Here is a 27390-nt window from a genome sequence, read left to right as displayed (position 1 = left end):
ACCATACGGGTAATCTTCCTCCCCACCATGCGGCCAGCGACATCCAAGCTTGCTGCATCCTAATGGACCATGCTTAATCACTCCACACATGAAGCAGAACCGCGGCAATTTTTCATACTTGAAAGGGATCCAGATGGACCGGTTTTGAATGTGTAACATTCGACCCCTTGGAAGGGGTTTGGTAAGATCAAGCCAAACCTTCACCCTAAGATACTCCCCCCATCCTGTCTCTCCCTCCATAACGTCTACATCCTCAACCTTCCCCACTGAAGCCCCCATCTTGAAACTAACTTCACGTCCCATGCATGCAAGAGGCAGCTTATACATGCATATCCAAAAGGCAGCACTATCAAAATTTATGTTGGCCAGAGACATTAAACCATCGAACTCTACTAATGAGATCAGATATCCATCAAACAACCAGGGCCGTCCTTCCATAATTCTTATTTTTTTGAGAGGGGGATTATGAAACTTGTAAGGAATTCGAAAATAAGGATGTATGAGAGATATATTGGAATATGGAATTGGATTGATAAAATGGGTTGCAAATAAAATCAAAGCAACAAAATAAATTTGATTTTCATTCTCTCAATTCATCTGAAACCAAATCTCTTTTTCTCTCGCCCCTTTCTTCTCCCTCACTGAAACCCTAATCTTACCCCTCTGTTGACCAATGTTTTTATTCTCACACACGACCGTTATGCCCCTTTGTCTCTTCTTTTGCTGGAATGATAGGATCCCCAAAAATATCTTCATAATATTCCCATGATATTTTTCATAATAGTCTCCATAATTATTGCGATCTCCTTATTTTAGGCATTATTCTTTATTATTATTATTATTATTTCTAGAATAAGCTGCAATACTCAATATATAATGTAGATATTGTACGGCAATTCAAGGAGTGAAAGCATCTATTGCTTTAAGCATAATTGACATTGTTGGGTATATATACCATTGTGCGAACAAGTACCATAGCCTCAATTCAAGGAGTGAAAGCATCTATTGCTTAAAGTCCTTTTATGGAAGGATTTAGGAAGAGTTCGGGAAGAAAAAGGAATAAAGCGGAAAGGAGATGCCTTATGGATACATTTGAATAAACAAGCTTCATAATCTCAAAAGAAAACATAAAGATTCCCATAATAAGAGACAAACTGGAAAATATTATTGAAAAAGGCAACGGCAAACATATGTGAAATTTCATTTATACATAAAACTGCTTGTTCTCTCTGCAAAAATCATAAACCACACTACAAAATCTTTTATTAAAAGTCCCCATCACGCCAAAAAGAAAAGCCCTCTTCCCTTCAAATGGAGAGAATTACATTTCAAATGGAGAGGATCCAAATTGCTCTTCCCATAATTGCACAATCTCCCTAGTGATTTAAGCACCCATGGTGATAATGCAGCGGATAGACTTCCCATGAAGCATGAGGTCAAAGGCTTTGTTGATCTCCGAGAAAGGGACTGAGTGAGTGATAAATTTCTCCAGTTCCAGCTCCTGCAACATCAACAGATTAGCCATTCCACTTGCTTATAAAAAATATGTATGTAAATGAGAATTGTTAATCAATTAGTATGGTTGTTCATCCAAGTCACCGCAAAAGTTGTTAAACAGAAACAAAAGCTTACCTTGTTCATGTACTTTTCCACGACCCCAGGAATATCAGTGCGGGGCTTGTAGTTTCCAAAGAAGGTACCCTTCAGAGTCCTCTCATTCAACAAGTTCATAGGATGAGTCTTGAATGCATCATCTTTACTTGGTACTCCAACAAGTACTGCAACACCCCAACCCTGAGAAGAAACAAATTTTAGTTTTGAAGCAAACGTAATTGGATAATTGGAACTTCTAAGAAATTTGTTTAGTGATTACATCATGAACGCATTCAAATGCTGAGATCATGGCCTGGATGCTTCCAGTACATTCAACAGCCCGATCCACTCCACCGTCGGTCATCTCAGCAAGCACCTGTCAATCGAAATTCAAATGTTAAACAGAGACAAGGTGTCTGTAATCAGAACTTAGATATAATTGAGAAATCAAAACCCAGATTAGCTTCAACAGAATGAGAAGTGTAATTTCATACACCAAAACAGGTTTTTTCATGCTAGTCTTGGCTTTGATTTCAGCAAAGGAAAAAGCAAAATGAAAAAGAAAAGAAGCTAATGAGAAAACCCCCAAAATTCATGCTTGCCATGCCAACTGATTGATTACAGAACAGTAACACTCATGATGTGTTGAACTAACCTCTTGAACAGGCTTGTCATGATCTTTTGGATTCACAAATTCGGTGACACCAAACTTCTTGGCTGTCAAATAGATTAAGAATATACCATCGTCAATACATAAAATAGCAACTTAATAAGATAAAGAAAACAAAGCAAAGTATCTATCCTCGAATGTGTGTGCGCATATACATATATGCAGCATATTGACTCACCTTCCTCGAAACGAGCAGGGTTCAGATCAACACCAATGATTCTTGAAGCCCCAGCAATTCTTGCCCCTTCAGCAGCCTAAATATCAGCACAAGAGAAAATTAAACATTACAATCCTTTTGAAGTTGACAAAAGCAATAAAACATTAAACAAGAAGAAAAACTCACAGCAAGGCCAACAGCACCCAATCCAAAGACGGCTACAGATTGACCCTTTTTGGGTTTTGCAACATTCAAAGTGGCACCAAGACCTTTCAAGCATAAAACCAAATATATCAATGGAAACTTAAAATTAGTGAGAATAAATCACTGTATCATTACTACTATTATACAAATGCAGAGAACTCCTCCTAACCTGTGGATATTCCGCAACTAAGAACACAAACTTTGTCTAATGGGGCGGCAGGGTTGATCTTCGCGAGGCAGCCGACATGGATAACAGTGTATTCACTAAATGTGGAGGTGCCAACAAAGTGGTAAATAGGCTTTCCATTTATGGAGAACCTCGTCTTGCCATCATTAAGCATAACGCCTCTGTCAGTATTAATCCTGAGGAGGTCACACATGTTGCTCTCCTCCGACTTACAGTGGCGACACTCCTTGCACTCCCCAGTGAAGACAGGGAGAACATGGTCCCCTAGTTTGAGATCGGTTACGCCCTCGCCTACACTCTCCACAATTCTAAGCCACAAAAATATATATATATATATATATATATATAGTAAGTACTTTTTTTTTTTGATAAGTAAGAAAAAATATAGTAAGTACTAAAAACTAGTTTTTTCTAAAATTCTTAGGCATTTTGATTCACAAAGGAATTCAACAACTGACCAAGTTTACTATAGGAAATAAAATTCGTATCACTGAGAATGCATTATATTTAATTACTCAAAGACCGAACTGAAAATAATACTCTTCAAAATTTAGAGGTATACATACCCTCCAGCTTCATGACCAAATATGCGAGGAAACAATGGCGTCTGCCCCTGCAATACAAAGGAACGTTTGAGTTTTAACTACAAAATGATCCAAACGTAATTGTTCTCTAGTTTCCTTTTTCTAAAATTTTGTAAACAAGTTTTCAAAAATTCCAAAACGAAAAAAACATGAAACGTTTCCAAACGGTTATTTTCAGTATCCCCTTGCCTTGGCTTCCCAGAAGTAAACATCAGTGTGGCAAAGGGAGGTGAAGAGGATCTTCACGCGGACTTCGTTTGCCTGAGGTGGTGCCACCTCCACTTCTTCAATCACCAATGGCTTCCCAGCCTCCCATGCCACCGCGGCTACAGGAAACGCATACCCAGTTAGGGGATTAATCCAAACAAAACATCAAAATTCCAAGAATGATACAAGGAAGAGGCGTCTAGATGTTTTCCAACCAAGAGCAGAGAGAGAAACATATAAGAGATTTTCTAGAAGTTTCAGTGTGCAGACGTGCAGTGTTAATCAGAAGAAAAAAAAATCATTTTTTTAATATAATATCTTTCAACGATCACAAAGCGGATCACAACCCAAAAACAACATTTCCTCGGTAATCGAAAAAAAAAATTAAGATTATTCTGAAAACATTCAACAGAAAGACCAGCATGCTAAAAAAAAAACAGAAAGACCAGAAATGCCCAAGTTTAAATTTTAAAAGAGAAAAACAAGGAAACAAGTCCGTGCATCCGAAACAATCTGGATATTTAATTTACAAAATGACAAAGACTTAAAACCCACGAAAAGGATCAACCCAGGAAATTTCAAACACTAAAACCATGAGGAAAAAAAAAAACCTTTTTGCATTAGCTAGCAAATGAAAATGAAGCAAAAATCAACATATGCGAGAAATAGTGACAAATGATTCCCAAAACCACCATGCAATAGTATAGAGCCAACCCCAAATCAGAAACAGAGAACCCAGTCAAACTAAGATCCTATAGCAGAAAAGAGCTGGTGGCGATGGCCGCTCACCTTTGCACTTAATAACCTGACCGGCTGTGCTCGACATGGCTATCTCAGACGATGATGATGATGATCGGTCTCTTTGTTTTGATTGTGAAAGACGCGTGTCTGTGTCTTTCTCTGTGGGGGTATATTTATATATAGTGTCAGTGAGAGGAGGAGAGGTAATCGCCAAGAACTTTCAACTTCATCTGTTGAAGGTTTTTCCATTCAAAACCAGTGGTGGTTTTCAGGGGCGCCTCCGGGTTCAAGCCCAAGTGGCGACTTCGGTTTCAAACTCCTTGATTTGGCTTTTCAGAGTCAATGGTAAATTGCGGACGGATTTGTAGCTAATTTTATGAGACTAGTTTATAGAAATTAGTTAAAAACCAATTTATAACTTTTTTTTTTTGACATGAATTTATAACTAATTTATGTCTATATTTTAGAGCTTTTGTTATCACTTATTAGGATTAAGATGATATAATATTTGGTCTATCTTCAAAATTAAATAAATATTGCTTACCTTGTACTACCAATTAGATCTAAAGTTCATTTATAAAATTTTACCATATGATCATGGTTAGAAGTTAAGAATGACACTCGGTTCTTTTTTTTTTTAAGTCGGCGTTAATTCACATGGAAATGCTAAAGATGAGTCTCTCATCCTCCCTTCATCACCCTCTTTTCCTTAAAAAAAAATTGATTTTAAGAAAAAAGTTGTCTCTGATGTCACATCAGAGACAACTTTTTAATAAAAATCAATTTTTTTATTATCAAAGGGGAATGAAGGGAGGATGAGAGACTCATGTGTAGAAGGACTCTTGCCACTTTGGTCGGCTCAGCGTTGTGGTCGTAACAAAAACTGATTTCCATCTCAAGCTTCATGTATTATTTAAACCGTGTGTTTTGTTAAATACTGAGGTCTCGTTATTCTTTTGTTGATAGACCTATTCTTAATTTCTTAGGCATGGGAATAACTATTTTATTTCGAGAAATATCCATTCCTCTTAAAAATAAGAAGAATAGCTATTCCTTAATAATAGACAAAGTTTTTTTGGGGGAAAAAAAATATATATATATATATTTTATCTTTTATATTTTAACCTTCCAACCCTCAAAAAATATAAAAAATAAAACATTGTTGTTGCTATGAGTCGACCACCCCAATGGGTGGGCAACCACCCACAACAAAATCTAGGGGTGGCCGCACCACTCCTGGAGTTCCTCGTGGTGGACCCCCAAGGTATTCCAGGGGTGGTGCAACCAACCCCAATGAATTTCGAGGTGGCATTGGCCAACCCTAATGCTTCCGGTTGGCGTCAGGTGTAGATAGGCCACCCCCGTTTGGCGTCAAGGAGGGCCTTGGACACCCCGGAGCCAGGATGACCTCGTGGGTCCACCACAAGATGATCTAGGGGTGATGCAGCCATCCCCATGTTTTTCTGTGGGTGGGTGGCCGACCTATGGAGTTGTGCAATTACCCACAACAAATGTTTTCTGGTTTTTGGTTTTTGAAGTTTAGTTTAGAAAAAAAAAAAAATTACGTAGGGTTTTATAGCGGTTTTTATTCAATTCCAATTATGACATATCTTTTATCATCAAACTACAAAATGTGAATAACTATTCTTGTTGGAGAAATAATTAGCTCAAAAAAGACGTGGGCCTAAGGTAGTATTGGGGGGCTTAACCCATCGGGTCGGCCCGGCCAAATCAAACCTAAGTACAAGACCATTCGTTATCTCCAAAAAGACGCATATCCCAAGTATATCAAGATAAACTTTTATCCTATCAAATATGGGATAAGGTACCTAATAGTATGGCATCAGCTGAAGAAAGTGTCCTATCCAGTTTGGACTCTACTACCCAATTTGAATTTTATGAAGATAAGATTAAAGACTATGTAATCTAGGACTCAGACTCCTAATCTGATTATGCTTCAAGCACTCCAGTAGTTTCATAACTATGAGTTGTGAGCCTATAAACAAGACTACTACGTGAGATATTTTTTACACACACATTCTCTAAGCTCTGAGATCATTGATACTCTCCAAAAAATAAATAGTTTGAACTGACTTAGGCATCGAAGTGGGCGTAGTCGACACCCCCGACTAGTTGTTTGCTATTTTGCAGATACGAAGAAATGCGAAGATACCAAGGGAGAAGACGAATCATAAGGCGACACGTCACCATACTGGAAATTGAACCAACAATTTGGCGCCATCTGTGGGAACGATGAATCATTCTTGCGAAAAAGAAATCCGTAACGGTGACTGCGCGATCAAAATTAAATCTGCAAATCTTTCTTCGTCAATGGACAAAGATCTTCAAGATTAAGGGTGCAATCCGTGTCAAGATAAAACAAAAGAAAATCTAGAATGCGAGTTGGCACAGATCTCATGGCTATTTCACGATTTGGGCTTTTCTCCGATCCCGATCAATCCACGGCTTTAGAAGAAATCAAGGGTTAGAAGAAACCATGGAGACCCAGAACCTCCAACCTTCGACGATTTCCATGGATCAAAGAGAGAGGTACAAGGGCGTGAAAGGCTCAGTCTGTGGCCAGTAGACCTGAACCAGAATTCTGAGGTGAATCCATCCACCACGATGCGCAACTCAATTCCAAATTGAGCCACAAGATTTCGAAAGGTCTGGCGCCCACGATCCAAGTAGCTAAAGGCTCAACAAAGTGCAAACAATGGGTTCGGTCTCACTGGGACGTTGGAGCCCCGAACGATCTCGAGGATTCATCCCAGAAACCCGAATAGAGCCCAGTCCCGACTATGATCCACGGGACGTCAAAGTGTTTCGGCACTTCAGGTTTTGCACAGTGGGAAGCCCCAGTAATCTGGAGATCTTCAAGTAAGGAAAGACGTCAGAAAAAGGAAGAACGGCGTGCAGAAAAGCTGAAAGTAAAGAGGCCAAACCCGGATCGGTTGGACCAAGAATTCGGATACTCTCCTCCGACCCAGTGACCACCAGTTATCGAGTCGTGGTTTCCATAGGTGAACATTAGAGAAATTGAAAGGGGCCAATCCATCGCCCAAGCTTCGTCTCAACGGTTCGGCCAACGCCCGAAACAGAGAACAAGAAGCAGTTAGGACCCCTATGCTCTAGTTTTCGCGGCTCAGAAACCGTGAACCTCCGAGACTCACCCAATCTCTGTGGGTCTTCCCTCGATGACAACCCCTACATTCACATGATGAGAGGCCGGCTCGTCCATGCCCTTTTAGAGCTCCGCCCAAGAAGTGCCTACTCGTGTATCGTCCATAAATTGGTCCCGCGGGAAAAATCGAGGTGCTTAGAGTTGATGTGTAGAAGGAATTGTATAAAGGGAAATTCTTGAAAAAACAGTTGAAGGGCAGACTTTGGAGAGATTCTCCATCAATCTAGTAGCTGGCAGAATCGAGACGCTTTCCACCGAAGCCCAAAACAAGGTCCTCAAAATTTTGGCTTTTAAAAAAGAAAAGAAAGGCCCAAAAAGAAGAAAGAGACAAGGCACATAGGAGATAGCAGTGGAAGGCAGTAATGCTTCGTGCTCTTGTGAGCATATCTAAATCCGAAGGGCTCCAGGGTCTATAGAAGGGATTTGGTCCTAGTTGCGTGAAGTGGGCCTCTGCTGGTAGGATATCTTTCATATGTTATATTATTGATTAGCAAATAAGAAGAGCACAATGTTTCGGTCCAGGAGATAAAAGCAAGAAAGTAAAGTCTGAGGCATTTTATCCCGAGGTGGCCACCCTTCCAAAAGTTAGATCCAAGGGTATTCGACCGAGGACAAAAGCTAGACCCGAGGGTGTTCTACCAAGGAGAAAAGTTAGACCCGATGGTGTTCTACCGAGATGACACATACCGAGAGTATTATTCCGATGGTACTATCCCGAGGACCCTATGCCCAAGCTTCTAGTTTCGAAGGGCACACCCCAAGGACCCCTCCAGATTTTCCATCCTTCGAAGTGCATAGTCATGTGCCAAGGGTCCAGTTTGAGGAACTCTCCCAAAGAGCCCCATATCAAGCAGCGTGCAAGATGAGAAACTCCAGGTTCATCTTCATCGAATGCACCAGATAAGTTCATATTCTTCTTTTACAAACATAATTTATGTTAAAGTAAGAAAAAATGTTGATTCTCATTTTATCAACCAGAAAAAATATATATACACATGCACATGTAGGTTTTGCCGAATATATATATATATTGATAAAATAAGACTCTTGTCAATGACGAAAGCCCATAAAGTTTTTATTGGGAGTCAACCCACAAAAATTGCCTCTTTATCACAGATCTTTCATAAAAAATTGGATTGTTGTACTAAGCAAAACAGACTCATGTGTTGAGACCCCACTCCTATCGTGAGTGCAAGGACTACAAAATCATCTCGACGGATGACAAAAAGAATAGATAGTGCCACTGTGCATTCTGCTATTTGGTTTTAGTATATGCAGTGCTTTGTTAACCCTTTTCGCAGAAAAGATACGGGGAGACAACCCCTACAACAAATCGTTCGGGGAGATAACCCAATAAAAAATCAAAGGAAGAACAGACAGTTCCCAGGTACTGATTGATCTCAGCTAAGAATAAAGCAGCAGCCCGGAACAGAGCAAAAGCACTTCTTCATCAAACTTCTCCAAAAATGATCAAGCAACATCAAAATCCACCCAACTCCCTTCCTCGAAAGAGCTATGGAAGGGATACTCAGGGGAGAATCCGCCCGACTCCCTTCCTCAAACGATTTGAAAGAGTTATGGAATGGATACCCAGGGAAGAATCTGCCTGACTCCCTTCCTCGAACGACTCGAAAGAGTTATGGAAGGGATATCCAGGGAACTATCCGCCCGACTCCTTTCCTCGAATGACTCGAAAAAGTTATGGAAGGGATACCCAGGGAACTTTCCGCCCGACTCCCTTCCTCAAACGACTCGGAAGAGTTATGGAAGGGATACCCAGGGAAGAATCTGCCTCACTCCCTTCCTCAAACGACTTATAAGAGTTATGGAAGGGATACCCAAGGTACCTAACTATCCCCTTCGGGGGGTCTCAGAAAAGATAAGGATAAGGATAATTTAAGGCTTCATCATCATAAGATATGGCTCCTCAGAGACTGAGATAAAGGGAGATTTCATCAAAGCTGATTCATGCTCACGGGCAGAAATCTCGCAGGAAGAGGCTTAGACTTAAAGGGATACCCATGGTACCTAACTACCCACCTCGAACGACTTAGCCCACGGTCGCAGACTAAAGTTATGGGGGTAGCTCAGAAAAGATAAGGATAAGGAACAAGAAGGTAAAGTTTCAAGAAGACAAAGCTTCAGGAAGGTAAAGCTTCAGGATGACAAAGATTCAGGAAGGTAAAGATTCAGGATTACAAAGCTTCAGGAAGGTAAACAGAAAGGTAAAGCGTCAGGAAGAAAAAGCTTCAAGGATGTAAACATGAAGGTAAAGCTTCAGGATGAAAAAGTTTCAGGAAGGTAAAGCTTCAGGATGACAAAGCTTCAAGAAGGTATGAGGATAAAACCTCTTCAAAAAAAATCATCAAGGGTAGATTAAATTTCAAAAATAGTTAGACCGATTCTTCACTCAGACAAAACTTATACAAACCGATTGTTTGTTCAAGTTTTAGGGGTAACTCTAGTATAAAAAGTAAGATTTATAAGAAACCGAGACAAGTGTCGGAAAAAGTTTTTAAGTGGGAAACTTTAAACTATTTTCCAAGTAAAGATGTTCAATTCAATTTGAAAAATTATGATGTTCCACGGCTAACTCTAAAAATAACTTAGAGGAATTTTCATTCCTTAAGTTATTTGGGGGATAACAGCTCGGATGTAAGAACACTTCAGGACTAGTAAGATAAGGGAAGTGAAAGTCAAAATGTCTAAGACTTTCATTCATTAACATTAAAATTTTGTTCATTACAAAAAAAAATAAATAAATAAATTACATGAAAAAGTAAAGATACATTTGAAAAAGAAAGTTCAAGTATTTACAGGCTAAAGCCCCGAGGCTCACTTCGAGATCTCTTTTACAGCATCGTTCGGGATACCAAGCGACTTGACTATCTGCCTCGAACGACTTAGCTCTTGGGCGCGGACTAAAGTTATAGGGGTAGCTTAGCGAAAATAAAGCTGCTGTAAAGGAAGGTAAAGCTCAGCGACCTGACTACCCACCTCGAACGACTTAGCCTGCGGTCGCAAACTAAAGTTATTGGGGGTAGCTTAGTAAGGTAAGCTTCAGGAAGGAAAAGCTTCAGGATGACAAAGCTTCAAGGAGAGAAAGCTTCAGGATGATAAAGCTTCAGGATGATAAAGCTTCAGGAAGGTAAAGCTTCAGGAAGGTAAAGCTTCAAGAAGATAAAGATTCAGTAAGGTAAATAGGAAGGTAAAGCTTCAAGATGATAAAGTTTCAGGAAGGTAAAGCTTCAAGAAGATAAAGATTCAGTAAGGTAAATAGGAAGGTAAAGCTTCAGAAAGATAAAGCTTTAGGAAGGTAAGCTTCAGGAAGGTAAAGCTTCAGGAAGATAAAGTTTCAGGATGACAAAGCTTCAGGATGACAGAGCTTCATGAAGATAAAGCTACAAGAAGATAAAGCTCCAGAAAGGTAAAGCTTCAGGATGACAAAGCTTCAGGAAGGTAAAGCTTCAGGAAGACAAAGCTTTAGGGAGATAAAGTTTTAGGATGATAAAGCTTCAGTAAGAAAAAGCTTCATGATGACAAAGTTTCAGGATGACAGAGCTTCAGAAAGATAAAGCTTTAGGAAGACAAAGCTTCAGGGAGATAAGGCTTCAGGGAGATAAGGCTTCAGGATGATAAAGCCTCAGGAAGGTAAAGCTTCAGAAAGGTAAAGCTTCAAGATGACAAAGCTTGATAAAGCTTCAGGAAGGTAAAACTTCAAGAAGATAAAACTTCAGGAAAGTAAAGCTTCAGGAGCATAAAGCTTCAAGAAGGTAAAGCTTCAAAAAGAAAAAGTTTCAAGATGACAAAGCTTTAGGATGATAAAGCTTCAGGAAGAAAAAGCTTCAAGAAGATAAAGTTTCAGGATGACAGAGCTTCAGGAAGATAGAGCTTCAGGAAGATAAAGCTACAGGAAGGTAAAGCTCCAGGATGACAAAGTTTCAGGAAGGTAAAGCTTCAGGAAGATAGAGCTTTAGGAAGATAAAGCTTCAGGAAGACAAAGTTTGAGGGAGATAAAGCTTCAGGATGACAGAGCTTCAGGAAGATAGAGCTTCAGGAAGATAAAGCTACAAGAAGGTAAAGCTCCAAGAAGGTAAAGCTTCAGGATGACAAAGCTTCAAGAAGGTAAATAGGAAGGTAAAGCTTCAGGAAGATAGAACTTCAGGAAGACAAAAGCTTCATGAAGACAAAGTTTTAGGGAGATAAAGTTTCAGGATGATTAAGCTTCAGTAGGAAAAAGCTTCATGATGACAAAGCTTCAGGAAGACAAAGATTCAGGGAGATAAGGCTTCAGGATGATAAAGCTTCAGGAAGGTAAAGTTTCAACAAAATAAAACTTTAGGAAGATAAAGCTTCAGGAAGGTAAACAGGAAGATAAAGCTTTAGGATGACAAAGTTTCAAGATGATAAAGCTTCAGGATGACAAAACTTAAGGAAGATAAAGCTTCAGGAATGTAAAGTTTCAGGAAGATAAAGCTTCAGGATGGTAAAGCTTCAGGAAGGTAAAGCTTCAGGAAGAAAAAGCTTCAGGATGACAAAGCTTCAGGGAGATAAAGCTTTAGAATAATAAAGTTTCAGGAAGAAAAAGCTTCAGGAAGATAAAGTTTCAGGATGACAAAGCTTCAGGAAGATAGAGTTTCAGGAAGGTAAAGCTTCAGGAAGGTAAAGCTTCAGGAAGACAAAGCTTCAGGGAGACAAAGCTTCAGGGAGATAAAGCTTCAGGATGATAAAGCTTCAATAATAAAAAGCTTTAGGAATGTAGAGCTTCAGGAAGGTAAAGCTTCAGGAAGATAAAGCTTCAGGATGACAAAGTTTCAGGAAAATAAAGCTTCAGGATGACAAAGCTTGGTAAAGCTTCAGGAAGGTAAAACTTTAAGAAGATAAAGCTTAAGGAAGGTAAAGCTTCAGGAAGATAAAGCTTTAGGAAGACAAAGCTTCAGAGAGAGAAAGCTTCAGGATGATAAAGCTTTAAGAAGATAAAGCTTTATGAAGATAAAGCTTTAGGATAACAAAGCTTCAGGAAGGTATGAGGATAAAACCTCTTTAAAAAAAGATCATCAAGTAAGACTCAACACTTCGATGCAAATAGTTTTTTTCCATCCTCCTCGATCATAACTTATGCAAACTGATTGTTTGTTCAAGTTGTTAGAGGATAAGTAAGAATTGATTTGTTATGAAAAATCTTTTTCCATAACAAAGCATTCAAAGATTACTAAGTTCAAAAATAAAGATATTCACAGGTGAGACCAAGCTAGATAGTGTTCAGATAAGAAGATTCCGTACGCCAAGCACAAAACCTCGGGCCTCTAGTCGCTGTAAGTCTTGAACAACCAAAGCCTCAGCACCAGTCTGAGCCTCTAAAGTTGTCAACAAAGATTTTTATGGAAGCGGTCTGTGAAGCACTACCGGTGAAAAAGCTTCGGGTATGTTAAGCCCTTTTCTTCAACGATTTACCCTTTTTTTGTAAGACAGAGCCTTGCTCTCAGGAAAGTTGTACGCAAAGTGTTCTCTCAGAGTGGCATTTCACCACGATCTTGGTGAAATCAACTACATTAGTCCGATCCATCTCCTACCGAGAGTAGGAGATCATCTTCACAACTTTGGCCCGACCGGCAATATTATGTAGAGGCACTCATGAGGAAGATATCTATGGGGAGTTGCTATTAGTACTTTGACAGATCACAAGTGCCCAAGAATTGAATTGGCATCCATCAGGTTAGACGCCAGTCCAATCTAGAGATTCGAGGCACTATTCGTCATAATTACTTCGAAAGAGGCGGCAATTGTTAGATACAGATTATGGAAGATCTAGATTCAAAAATTGAGGTACTTAATTCTCTTACATTCTAAATTCAAATAAGAGAATTAAAGGGTAACTGTTGGAGAAAAAATTAGCTCCAAAGAGACGTGGGCCTAAGGTAGTATTGGGGGCCGAACCCGTCGGGTCGGCCCGGCCAGATCAAACCTAAGTACAAGACCATTTGTTATCTCCAAAAAGACACATATCCCGAGTATATCAAGATAGACTTTTATCCCATCAAATATGGGATAAGGTACCTAATAGTATGACATCAGCTGAGGAGAGTGTCCAATCCAGTTTGGACTGTACTACCTAATTTGAATTCCATGAAGACAAGATTAAAGACTATGTGATCTAGGACTCAGACTCCTAATCAGATTATGCTCCAAACCCTCCAGTAGTTTCATAACTGTGAACTGTTGTAACGCCCCAGATTTTAAAACATATTAATATTTTGAGTAAAGATGGAAAATAATTATTTTCTATATTTTTATAATATTTGCAATTGATTTAATGAACTGTATTATAATAAAACTGGTAATTATTTATAACCGAATATTACTGAGTTAAAATAGACAAATGATTAATCATTAGATTAATTATCTTTATTTTATAGTTGTGCAAAATATTATTTTGACACTTTATTATTTAGTATAATAAATACTATGTCTATTAAACCTCGTAATAAAATGTTTTCATTTATGAAACGAACTAAACTCAAAACGGGTTTAAAATGTTACTCTAGTGATTTATTAAATTGATAAAAACCTAGTGTAAAAATACCTGCATATTAACTTGATCTGCAGGAGATTCGATATATAATTTATTGCTTTAAATTAATCAACCACTTATCTGTTTTAAAATCAGCCGACCTCCACCATTTTTATTAAACTCTCCAGCTCAGGCACTTATTACAGCCATTCGTTCTCCAGCTCCCTCCACTCATTACCCTCACGCTTCATCAGCTAACTCCTACACTCATCACTCTCGCATGCCCTTATTTTTAATCCAAGTGATAATGAAAATCCTCTTCCATTAGCATTTTAAAATGAATTCAGAAGCCGCATGTTATTCCAATCTCCCACTTACTTTTCCACTCTAATTTTAATAAGTTTTCTCTTCCATCATCATTTTGTTTTTCTTTTAGTTATTTTATTCTCTCTTTCTTCATCACTTTCTTTCTTTACATTATTATAATCTTCTTCTTTCTTCCTTATATTCCCTCTTCCTCTACTCCACGAACACAGAAGAACAAAGCTAACAGAGACTCAGAGAAGGAAATTGATTAAGAGAGAGGCAGAAATGGTATGGCTTGAGAGAAGAGATGAGTCCGAGAGGTGGAAAAACTGGGAGAATCGGTTCTGCCATTTACCCACAACCCAGCTGACCCGAAGCCGGCAACCCATAAACTGGAGACCCGAGTCCATAACCGCGACCCATGCTCCAGCAGGATTGTTGCTCGGACAGTCTCGATCCCGGCCCAACCCGAAGCCCAAAACCGTAGCAGGCCGAGCAAAACCCGACGAAGCCGTGACCTGACTCTTCTGGGTTGACACCCACGACTTATGGTACGATTTCCGGCGGATCCAAACAGAGATGAACCCGGTGGCCGGTGAGACGATTCCGGCAACAACCGTGACCCAGCCGATTGTAGCAGACTGGAAACTGTGGACATTCGGCCAGAACCAAAGCAGCCCATACAACCGATCCTAACCGCATCCTCCAAACAATGAGCAGAATCCGGCAATTTTGTTGAGAACTTCCATCACTGTGATGGATTTTCTGAGAAGACTTCGGCTGAGTGAAGGTGAGTATGTATGAGATTTTGTGTCGGCTGTGTCTCCTACTTGTAGGTTTGGACTGAAATTATGTGAGTGTTGTGATTTGGACTTAAGCAATGATGGATGAGTATTCTGGACCCAAATCTCCAACCCATTAGGCCCAGTTGTGGTCCAGCCCCATAGCCCAGCAATGAGCCCAGCAGAAACCCAAACTCAAGCCCATGACCCGAATTCAGTGATCCGACCCGCCGTTGACCCGCCGCCGGCAGTTTCTCCGGCGACTTTTCCGGCGACTTTCCGGCCACTTTCCGGCTATTTTCCCCGGCGACCAAACTCACCGTTTCGCTGGATTTTCGAGTGGAAATCCTTAATGTGAGTTTCTAAGTTTTTAATTAGCCTAAAAGTATATATTTTCATAAAATCAAGTAACTAGTATATTAGAATATAACTTTAACAATTATAGAATTGAATATTCTAATTATAACTTATTTATGTATATTATATTTTGAAAAATATATATATACTCTAAAGTATTGATTATGTTTGATTATTGATAATTAATGAGTGATGTTGTTTAAACTAAGGGCTTGATTAATTATAAAACTCTAGAATTAAAGAACGATTTCATGAGTTTAATCATGTAATGCATTGTTTTAGAAGTTGAGTATTATGGAAATTGAGCATGCTGTATTATTATGATTTCTCAAATATATTGGTTGAAATAATTGTTAATATGTTTTGTTAATTGGTTTGGTAATTGGATTGATGTTCCCTAAAAGTGATTAGGTTTTGTTAGAAAAATACATAGGTTTCTTGTTGGTTGATTTCTCTATGCTATAGAGAATGATATTAAGAATTTTAGATTTGTACTCGAGTGATTACTTGAGACCTAGATTAGATGTTATTCCAAAGTATTGATTTGCTAATTGATTAAGTAAATATTAAGTTTTAACCATGTTGAGTGTTCATAAATGTAAGTGATTTTCCAATTAATAGATGATCGCTTCTATGTATGTGTCTATGTATAAAAATAGAATTCATGTTGAGGCATGAGTTTCTAGAAAGTAATGATATTGACCTTGTATGCACATGTATATGTGTTTGATGCAGATGATGAATTGAGACAGCACAAAAAGGACTGTAAGTATTTTTATACTTACTGAGGGTAGCACTGGATTTCAGTAATGTTGTGTTTATGTTTTATTTTAATTGGATGCGTGTGACTGATTATTGCATACTGTTAATAATCAACCTATTAATATTGGGCGCGACGTCTCCCAAAGGTTCATGATAGAGTTGAACCGGAAACAATAATAATCATATTGATTGGGACGGCTTTCAAAGTACTAGAGGAGGGAGGTCTCCGATAGTGCGAAAACAAGTTAATTAAAATGTAATGTAGAGGGGACGGCCTCGAGAAACACGATTAAACGGGGGGACGTGCCCTTACAAGAGAGGAGTGTAATCACTATATAAACTGTTAAACTTTGCATGAAAAACTATCACCTCATCATTATGTCATATCTGTTCCTTAAAATAACGCATAAATCATGATGTTGTTGAAAGACAGTTAGCTCACTCATGGAACTATGGGATTGTGGCGGTAACCACCTTCTCATAGATGTTTGCGCAGGTACTGAAGATTATGGAATGGATTAACTGCTAGCTTAAGAGATTTATAGCTGTGTAGTTAGGATTTTAGTACTTTGTACTCATAGATGTTTGTACTATTTGCTTGTAATATGTCTAGACATTTACTTGTAATTAATAAGTTCCATGCAGGCTTTAGTGTCATATGTGACACATGTTTCATTGTAAATAGTGTAAAGATTTTTAATGTATTTTCTAGAAGATGTCAGTTAAAGCTCTGAATATATCGCAAGGGAGTTGTCCCTATCGGTGATGTTTAAAAAAAAAAAAGATATTCGTATTTTTCCGCTGCTAGATTTTATCAACTCTGAATGGTTAACGATACGTAATTATCCAGATATAATTACTTACGCTTTTTTGTAAAAAGCGGGTCGTTACAGTATGGTATCAGAGCGGTTTGCTCTGTGGCCTAGTGAACATTCAGAGTCATACTATAACTTAGGTAAGTTACAGTATGGTATCTAAGGCTATCAGACTTGACCTTAGGAGTCTAGGATTAACACAAGAGCTATAGGAAAATGAATTTTTTATAAACTCCTTAAAAGCTTTTGTATGAAGTTAAGCAACGTAAGAGAATAGTAACTATCATTAATGGTTAGGATTTTTATGCTTGTATGAATGTATGCATTATATGGTTCCTATGACTATATGTTTACATAGCTATGCAACTTAGGAAACATATTGATATGATCTATTAAAAATTGCATGCCAAATAAAGAATGTACTATGAATATGCGTAAGAATAATATTATTAACCACTGCGTACAGTTAGGACTTGTGTAGCATGATGACTTATTCCTCTATAGATATTGGACGATGTATGTTTGTATATGCTACCTAACCTTGATAAAATAGTACACCACACTACCTTCGATAAATCGATCATACCTTTAAATTTATTTATTTAGTTTTTGTATAACCTCTAAGTTATCAGTAGCTTTATAACACTAAGTGTGAATACTTTAAAGCTATCTATAAATGTTTGAATTATTATCTGTCTAGTGTAGAGTTGAATAGATATGCTTTATTTGAGATTAACAATTTGGATGTTTTAAGTACAGAAGGATTTTACCATAATCATGATCTCAGCATCATGATGATAAGATTCTTGGTTTTGGGCAGCAGCATGCCTATGATAAACAGAAGATTTGAGGTATGGAAGTACAACCGATCTCATGATTAGGATGATTAATGCTTAATATTATTTCGAGGTATAGTTATGAAACAATAATTGCATGATCTCGATACTTGATATCTTTACAGATTTATGAATATTAAGTTGATAGATTGATATAGCACTCTATTGATGTACTTAGAATTGATAGTTGTCCTATGATCATGATAAGGTTAACCTTGGAATCAAAAGAACATATATGGAGATTTTGAGGTACACCTGATTAACCGTAGAGAGTAAGGAAAAGATAAATCTTAAGGATTAATGATTCATGGCTTGTTGTATTACGAGCATCTATGGTACCTTTTGAAGATAGGTATATAATTAGTAGATTGATGGATCATGTGAATTTTGAGGATATATAAGTATGTCATTTAGATATGTTATGATTAACAAATATCTGTCATCTTGTATATGATATCTTTTGGAGATAGGTGCATAAATTATAGATTGCTAATTTATCGGAATATATATATTCGATGATCTATAGGGAAGGGAATTGATTAAATAATTTGATGACACTTCGAGATATTGTCTTTTTATGCATTTGATAAACTCTGGAGAAATTAGAAATTTATGGATTGATAAATTGTTGAGGTTTTCTAAAGCTTAAGAGAATTGATATAACTGATTTGATCAAAAGATTTGATGATTTTTGGAGAGATTATTTTCCCTATGCATCTGACGAACTTTGGAGAAGTTTATATATATTTGAGGTCTTTCTAGAGCTTAAGTTAAATAAAATTTTGATTTTGTGATTCTTAGATATCCTTGCTTGGCAAATAAGTTTATAATTAGCAGATCTGAGTATTGATTGACTGCATAACTAAATTGGAGTAATATTAGGGTTTTAAACTATTGCAATTTGAGGATGATAGTAATTATGCAGGAATAAGAAAGTAGATCATAGTTCAAAGGATTACAGACATATTAGAAAATAAGAACGGTACGTAGAAATTAATGTTTTACAAGAGGAACCACTTTAGATTTAAAGAAAAACCATAAACTTGCAAACAGGACCTTTTCTGCACCATTCCCGGAGAATACTGGTATGCTCATACCTGCAGGTGTTTCATAATACTGCAGTTAGTTATTTATTTTTGTAAATAAAAATTTGCTAGATCAAATAGAATACCTGGCTAAGCCTCAGGGCGGAAAACCCTAAGGTTCTGGACTGCAAGCAAAAGATCCTTATGCTGTTCTCGGAGTCGGTTGGTGTTCTGCTCCAAATCAGCATACCTCCTTCCCAAGTCTTTCTCATACGAATTTACCACCTTCTTCAGCTTTCTATTTTCTTGTTGTAGAACCCAATTCCTTCGCCTAAAGTCCATATACATTCGCTGCAAAGTCAAATTTTGAGCTTTCAACGCTTGAATTTCGTTCCCTCGAGCTTGCAGACGGCGAGCCATATTGGAAACAGAAGAGGCGCCCTGAATACTGAATGTCAGGGAGTCATTGATGGCTTGGGCATCGGTCCTATCTGCCAACAACTTTTCATCTCGAGGAGTCATGATGCCTTGAGCTACGGATGCAGCTACTGCATCACTCAGCATCGCAGAGTCATTAGTCAGAAGAGGACCTCTCTGAGATAGGAACAATGGACGCCAAATCTCTGGTACTACAGGCGCAGTATTTAGATCAAAATTATTTTGAGAAGATGAGGAAGCCATTTTTGGAAAAACTAAGGAAATGATGATACTCCTCAAAGGATCTGAAGGAGAGAAGATAGAAATGAAGCTGTTATTCGAAAGATCTGAAGGGAAGGAATGAGAACTTAATCAGTGGACGAGACGCAGTCTAATCAACGTCATTCTGGGCGCAGCCGCCTCTACCACTTGTAGACAGCCCTCGAATCACGAGTGCTTTTCTTTTCGGCTTTCACCCTTTTCACCTTCTCGAATTTCGAATTCACCTAATAGCTTTTCCGGATTTCTCGCCGCACTTTTCGCACCGTGCAGAGCTGGATGAGCATTCCGAGAAAAAGGAGAGAGCGTATCACGATACGCTGTCGGCACCACTTGCACCGTTGCCTCTCAAATCTTCTCTATAAATACACTCGTCTTCCCTCATGCAAAGTACACCTTGAGCTCTCAACCCTTCACACTTTGAGAGCCAAATTTTCCTTCTAGTCTGAACTTATCATCGCCTTCTACGAAAGAAGATGTAGTTCCATAACCCAATTTCCAAGCCTAAAGTTAGAGAATGCAGCATCACAATCAGATTCACAAACCACGAAGCAAGATTATTTTTGATCATATCATCCAGAAGCAAGATTATCCTTGATCACGCTTCTGAGATGAAGTATCTTTCTCTTCCTGCGCATCACCATAAAATTTTCTAGCATCTACTCTCAATCCGGTGATGGCGATCTATGATAGAAGAGAGAGAGCACTACGATATGAGTACCGCACTCGTATCCTTTCTGGATTGCTTGCCTTGACTTCCTTTCCTTCTTGGATTCCATGTTTCCGTTTAGCAAGCTTTCCACCAAGATTATCAGAAGACATCATCACAAAAGAAATTTGTTGTACAAGAAATTTTCCGATAACGAGAAATAAATTTTTCCTTTTCTACAACTTACACTTCAGCTTAATTTGTCATACAGTGTTGAGTGTTTGTTTTGCTTGTTTATAATTAGATGCTTCTTATAAAATCTGCATCACTAGACTTAAAAATTTAGGAATCTAAATATTTCCATGCGAATCATAGTTTACGAATTTCGAGGACGAAATTCTTTTAAGGGGGGGAAGGATGTAACGCCCCAGATTTTAAAACATATTAATATTTTGAGTAAAGATGGAAAATAATTATTTTCTATCTTTTTATAATATTTGCAATTGATTTAATGAACTGTATTATAATAAAACTGGTAATTATTTATAACCGAATATTACTGAGTTAAAATAGACAAATGATTAATCATTAGATTAATTATCTTTATTTTATAGTTGTGCAAAATATTATTTTGACACTTTATTATTTAGTATAATAAATACTATGTCTATTAAACCTCGTAATAAAATGTTTTCATTTATGAAACGAACTAAACTCAAAACGGGTTTAAAATGTTACTCTAGTGATTTATTAAATTGATAAAAACCTAGTGTAAAAATACCTGCATATTAACTTGATCTGCAGGAGATTCGATATATAATTTATTGCTTTAAATTAATCAACCACTTATCTGTTTTAAAATCAGCCGACCTCCACCATTTTTATTAAACTCTCCAGCTCAGGCACTTATTACAGCCATTCGTTCTCCAGCTCCCTCCACTCATTACCCTCACGCTTCATCAGCTAACTCCTACACTCATCACTCTCGCATGCCCTTATTTTTAATCCAAGTGATAATGAAAATCCTCTTCCATTAGCATTTTAAAATGAATTCAGAAGCCGCATGTTATTCCAATCTCCCACTTACTTTTCCACTCTAATTTTAATAAGTTTTCTCTTCCATCATCATTTTGTTTTTCTTTTAGTTATTTTATTCTCTCTTTCTTCATCACTTTCTTTCTTTACATTATTATAATCTTCTTCTTTCTTCCTTATATTCCCTCTTCCTCTACTCCACGAACACAGAAGAACAAAGCTAACAGAGACTCAGAGAAGGAAATTGATTAAGAGAGAGGCAGAAATGGTATGGCTTGAGAGAAGAGATGAGTCCGAGAGGTGGAAAAACTGGGAGAATCGGTTCTGCCATTTACCCACAACCCAGCTGACCCGAAGCCGGCAACCCATAAACTGGAGACCCGAGTCCATAACCGCGACCCATGCTCCAGCAGGATTGTTGCTCGGACAGTCTCGATCCCGGCCCAACCCGAAGCCCAAAACCGTAGCAGGCCGAGCAAAACCCGACGAAGCCGTGACCTGACTCTTCTGGGTTGACACCCACGACTTATGGTACGATTTCCGGCGGATCCAAACAGAGATGAACCCGGTGGCCGGTGAGACGATTCCGGCAACAACCGTGACCCAGCCGATTGTAGCAGACTGGAAACTGTGGACATTCGGCCAGAACCAAAGCAGCCCATACAACCGATCCTAACCGCATCCTCCAAACAATGAGCAGAATCCGGCAATTTTGTTGAGAACTTCCATCACTGTGATGGATTTTCTGAGAAGACTTCGGCTGAGTGAAGGTGAGTATGTATGAGATTTTGTGTCGGCTGTGTCTCCTACTTGTAGGTTTGGACTGAAATTATGTGAGTGTTGTGATTTGGACTTAAGCAATGATGGATGAGTATTCTGGACCCAAATCTCCAACCCATTAGGCCCAGTTGTGGTCCAGCCCCATAGCCCAGCAATGAGCCCAGCAGAAACCCAAACTCAAGCCCATGACCCGAATTCAGTGATCCGACCCGCCGTTGACCCGCCGCCGGCAGTTTCTCCGGCGACTTTTCCGGCGACTTTTCCGGCAACTTTCCGGCCACTTTTCCGGCGACTTTCCGGCCACTTTCCGGCTATTTTCCCCGGCGACCAAACTCACCGTTTCGCTGGATTTTCGAGTGGAAATCCTTAATGTGAGTTTCTAAGTTTTTAATTAGCCTAAAAGTATATATTTTCATAAAATCAAGTAACTAGTATATTAGAATATAACTTTAACAATTATAGAATTGAATATTCTAATTATAACTTATTTATGTATATTATATTTTGAAAAATATATATATACTCTAAAGTATTGATTATGTTTGATTATTGATAATTAATGAGTGATGTTGTTTAAACTAAGGGCTTGATTAATTATAAAACTCTAGAATTAAAGAACGATTTCATGAGTTTAATCATGTAATGCATTGTTTTAGAAGTTGAGTATTATGGAAATTGAGCATGCTGTATTATTATGATTTCTCAAATATATTGGTTGAAATAATTGTTAATATGTTTTGTTAATTGGTTTGGTAATTGGATTGATGTTCCCTAAAAGTGATTAGGTTTTGTTAGAAAAATACATAGGTTTCTTGTTGGTTGATTTCTCTATGCTATAGAGAATGATATTAAGAATTTTAGATTTGTACTCGAGTGATTACTTGAGACCTAGATTAGATGTTATTCCAAAGTATTGATTTGCTAATTGATTAAGTAAATATTAAGTTTTAACCATGTTGAGTGTTCATAAATGTAAGTGATTTTCCAATTAATAGATGATCGCTTCTATGTATGTGTCTATGTATAAAAATAGAATTCATGTTGAGGCATGAGTTTCTAGAAAGTAATGATATTGACCTTGTATGCACATGTATATGTGTTTGATGCAGATGATGAATTGAGACAGCACAAAAAGGACTGTAAGTATTTTTATACTTACTGAGGGTAGCACTGGATTTCAGTAATGTTGTGTTTATGTTTTATTTTAATTGGATGCGTGTGACTGATTATTGCATACTGTTAATAATCAACCTATTAATATTGGGCGCGACGTCTCCCAAAGGTTCATGATAGAGTTGAACCGGAAACAATAATAATCATATTGATTGGGACGGCTTTCAAAGTACTAGAGGAGGGAGGTCTCCGATAGTGCGAAAACAAGTTAATTAAAATGTAATGTAGAGGGGACGGCCTCGAGAAACACGATTAAACGGGGGGACGTGCCCTTACAAGAGAGGAGTGTAATCACTATATAAACTGTTAAACTTTGCATGAAAAACTATCACCTCATCATTATGTCATATCTGTTCCTTAAAATAACGCATAAATCATGATGTTGTTGAAAGACAGTTAGCTCACTCATGGAACTATGGGATTGTGGCGGTAACCACCTTCTCATAGATGTTTGCGCAGGTACTGAAGATTATGGAATGGATTAACTGCTAGCTTAAGAGATTTATAGCTGTGTAGTTAGGATTTTAGTACTTTGTACTCATAGATGTTTGTACTATTTGCTTGTAATATGTCTAGACATTTACTTGTAATTAATAAGTTCCATGCAGGCTTTAGTGTCATATGTGACACATGTTTCATTGTAAATAGTGTAAAGATTTTTAATGTATTTTCTAGAAGATGTCAGTTAAAGCTCTGAATATATCGCAAGGGAGTTGTCCCTATCGGTGATGTTTAAAAAAAAAAAAGATATTCGTATTTTTCCGCTGCTAGATTTTATCAACTCTGAATGGTTAACGATACGTAATTATCCAGATATAATTACTTACGCTTTTTTGTAAAAAGCGGGTCGTTACAACTGTGAGCCTATAAATAAGACTACTACATCAGGTATTTTTTACACACGCATTCTCTAAGCTTTGAGATTATTGATACTCTCCAGAAAATAAATAATTTGAACTGACTTAGGCATCGGAGTGAGTGTAGTCGGCACCCCCGACTAGTTGTTTGCTATTTTGCAGATACAAAGAAATGCGAAGATACCAAGGGAGAAGACAAATCACAAGGTGACACATCACCATACCGGAAACTGTACCAACGATTTCATTCCACACTCCTCCATTCTTAGTAATAACTATTATTTTTTTTCAATGGAATACTCGTTCCGCAAACCAAACAAAATCTAAAGTTCAAACTCATCGTATTATATCGTCTTCCTTTCTTTGTGAGTCCTGTCTATCCTAAATTTGAAAATCTATAATATTGAAAGGAAAATTTCGAGGTTGATGAGTGGATAAGGTTGAACAACTAGTAGAACTCTCTTGAATATACTAGTTGCTCACCCTCAACCACTTTGGTCTTCCTTTTATATAATGTTGATGCCCTGATGAGTGGTTTGGGTGTAAGCAACTAGTATATTCTGAAGAGTTCTACCGGGAGTAAGAATTAATATAAAAACCATCTATAATGCTTAGAGTGCCTCTTTGTTCAAGTTTCACAAATTATAACAATTAATATATTAAAAAAAAAAAAAAAAGAAAAAGAAAAAGAAAAAAGAGTCGATTTCTTCTTCATCTTCTTCTTCTTCTTATATATATATATATATATATATATATATATATATATATATATATATATATATATATATATTATTACATGTATAAAGTACAGCTCGATTAAAATAAACAATATAGATATAAAGGTACAATCACTTTAGTTTATATTTTTGTATTTTTTTTAATTTTATAAAGAGAGTATAATTTAGGCTATAATAGATAGTTATGTAGCAAGTAAAGAACAATTGGCTTTGAACAATTTAATAACAATCACTTTACATTCGTCGCATTTCTTTGCTATTTTAATTTCAAAGTTAATAAGTTATATTTTTTTAAAGTATCTACATTTTATTTAATATTTGAATTATTTATTTTTACTATTTGTCAATAATTTTTTTTTTATTGACAAATAGTAAAAACCCTTCAAAAAAAAAAAATTTTTTGAAGGGTTTTGGCCCTAGGGGGTGGCCGAACCACCCCCTAGGTCCATGGGGGTGGTTCGGCCACCCCCAGACCGGCTGGACTGGGGGTGGCCGAACCACCCCCGTGGCCGAGCCACTCCCTAGGGCCAAAACCCTTCAAATTTTTTTTATTTATTTATTTTTTTTCAACTGAGGGGTGGTTCGGCCACCCCAGACCAGCCAGACCGGCCAAGGGGGTGGCTCAGCCACCCCTCTTTTTTTTTTCTTTTTTTTCTTTTTTTTCATTTTTTAGTTTTTTTTTTTAGTTTTTTTTTTTAATTTTTTAATTTTTTTTTGTGCCACGTGTCAACCTCAGCGGTTGACACGTGGTGAGAAGTTGAAATTTGGACGAGAGATCTGACAGGTACTACCTAGGGTTTTTTTCTTCCAAATTCAGGTATTACCTGTGATACAAAATGAAACTTAAGTACTAAATTTAAAAACATGTAAAACTCAGATACCTCTGGGGTATTTAACCCTTACATTTTTTTAAAGTATCTACATTTTATTTAATATTTGAATTATTTATTTTTACTATTTGTCAATAATTTTTTTATTTATTTATTTTGTCTATTTCTCATTGTAAATAAATTTTCACTCAAATTAATATCTCGACTAATCAAAATAACCTTTAGCGAATTAGGTGCGAATAAACTTTTGGTTCATGCAACTAAAGCCTTTAAAAATTTATAATAAAAAAAAAAAAAAAAAAATTTGGTTCCTCACATAGACAGTTGATTTTATTTATTTTTTATTTGATCAGCCCCAACAAACAAACACAAAAAAATAAAATATTAAATCATCGTTTATTTTAAAATTTTAAGCCGATTAAAATCAATAAATAAATTCAATTATTTAATCATAACCAATTATGAAGACCGACACTTTCATGGCTAGCTGGTGCTATGATCGGACCGGGGAGGAACAGGCCATTCGACAAGGAGATTAAGAAATCTCATGGGCTTGGTTGGACTTGGAAGAAGGCAGTGAGTTTCTTATTTTCCATGGAAAACAAAGTTAGTATAACGCTCCGTTTGTTTCGACGAAAAATGATTTCTGTCGTAAAATATTTTCAACGAAATTATTTTAAAAAAAAACTATTTTCTCGAAAATAATTTTCGGCGTTTGGTTCGTACGAAAAAATTACAAAATGTGAAAATGCAACCGTCATCGGAATCCGGCAACGTCCGGTCACCATTGCCAGATTCCGGCGAGCATGTTTGGCCGAATCCGACCAAAATTGTCAAATTCCGGTTGGACTCCTCCAGATTCCGGCCATTTTGGCCCAAACCGGCCGGATCCGTGCCCAGAGCCATCTAGATCCGGCCGGATTCCGGTGCCGCCTAGATTCCGACGACCGACCATTGCCAGATTTCGGCAATCAGATATCAAACGTGTGTGTAAGGATGAAGAGTTAAATTTCGAAAAACGATTTACGGTTCTTAAAGCCGTAAATCGTTTTCCAAAAATTAAATAAGATTTTATGGTCAAACTGAAAATGATTTTCGTTGATCATTATTTTCGCTCCTGTCAAACACTATAAAATACCGAAATCATTTTCCAGAAATCATTTTACACCAAAACAAACGGAGCATATATATATATATATATATATATATATATATATATATATATATATATATACCTTGGAAATCAGACTTTTTGGAGAGAACGGGGAAGCATAATCGCCCGGTTTGGGTGTGAATCCCTTTTCTTTGAATTGGGCTTGCTTGATCTCTTCTCCTTGGCGAACCTTGATGGGTTGCAGTTGCAGATATTATATGCCTTACAGAAAGTGAATCCATAGCTGCCTGCACCTAAGACGACAACGCACGGTTTTTGTAAAAATAGAAAAAATAAATAAATGAAGAAAAAAAATAAAACAAAATCTTCTTGGGAAGAGAGGACTATAATAGTCATAAAAAAACAGGTGTTTTGGGATACTTTGCGGAGCTACTCTCCTTTTCCTTTAATTACCTGCCATTGTGCAAACAAGCACCATTGCCGCCTCATTGCATAGGAAACTTTTGTCCATTGTCTACTGCTTAAGGCCCTTTTATGCAAGGATTAGGAAGAGTACGGAAAGAATAAGGAATAAAGGGGAAAGGAGATGCCTTGTGGA

At 37.4% G+C, this 27390-nt stretch overlaps 1 protein-coding gene and 2 long non-coding RNA genes across 7 annotated transcripts; 2 read left to right on the top strand and 1 right to left on the bottom strand.

Annotated features, from left to right (window-relative positions):
* Nucleotides 1-1143: 1143 nt before the first annotated feature.
* LOC133866593 (alcohol dehydrogenase class-P-like) lies at nt 1144-27385 on the bottom strand. Of its 3 annotated transcripts, none has more exons than XM_062303165.1 (12): nt 27246-27385; nt 26914-27085; nt 4392-4502; nt 3585-3721; nt 3378-3424; nt 2794-3119; nt 2607-2689; nt 2442-2517; nt 2249-2310; nt 1874-1969; nt 1633-1794; nt 1144-1501 (listed from the first exon to the last, which is right to left on the bottom strand). In XM_062303165.1, the coding sequence occupies exons 1-12, from the start codon at nt 27279-27281 to the stop codon at nt 1385-1387; spliced, it is 1425 nt and encodes a 474-aa protein (XP_062159149.1). In that variant the 5' UTR covers nt 27282-27385; the 3' UTR covers nt 1144-1384. The 3 variants fall into 3 exon arrangements, with proteins under 3 accessions (XP_062159149.1, XP_062159150.1, XP_062159151.1); XM_062303166.1 differs by having other exon boundaries at nt 4392-4496; XM_062303167.1 differs by having other exon boundaries at nt 26914-27079; nt 27246-27382.
* LOC133867080 (uncharacterized) lies at nt 14035-17040 on the top strand. 2 transcript variants are annotated; one of them, XR_009899990.1, is made up of 3 exons: nt 14124-15480; nt 16219-16248; nt 16730-17040. It is a non-coding gene; the product is annotated as an uncharacterized LOC133867080 (long non-coding RNA). The 2 variants fall into 2 exon arrangements; XR_009899991.1 differs by having other exon boundaries at nt 14035-15480; nt 16219-17040.
* LOC133867007 (uncharacterized) lies at nt 20970-24012 on the top strand. Of its 2 annotated transcripts, XR_009899970.1 has the most exons (3): nt 21037-22452; nt 23191-23220; nt 23702-24012. It is a non-coding gene; the product is annotated as an uncharacterized LOC133867007 (long non-coding RNA). The 2 variants fall into 2 exon arrangements; XR_009899971.1 differs by having other exon boundaries at nt 20970-22452; nt 23191-24012.
* Nucleotides 27386-27390: the final 5 nt, after the last annotated feature.

This window comes from Alnus glutinosa, chromosome 4, assembly GCF_958979055.1.
Source record: "Alnus glutinosa chromosome 4, dhAlnGlut1.1, whole genome shotgun sequence".
NCBI lineage: Eukaryota > Viridiplantae > Streptophyta > Magnoliopsida > Fagales > Betulaceae > Alnus > Alnus glutinosa.
Note: the sequence above shows the minus strand (reverse complement) of the source record. Positions and strands in the feature narration are given on the sequence as shown.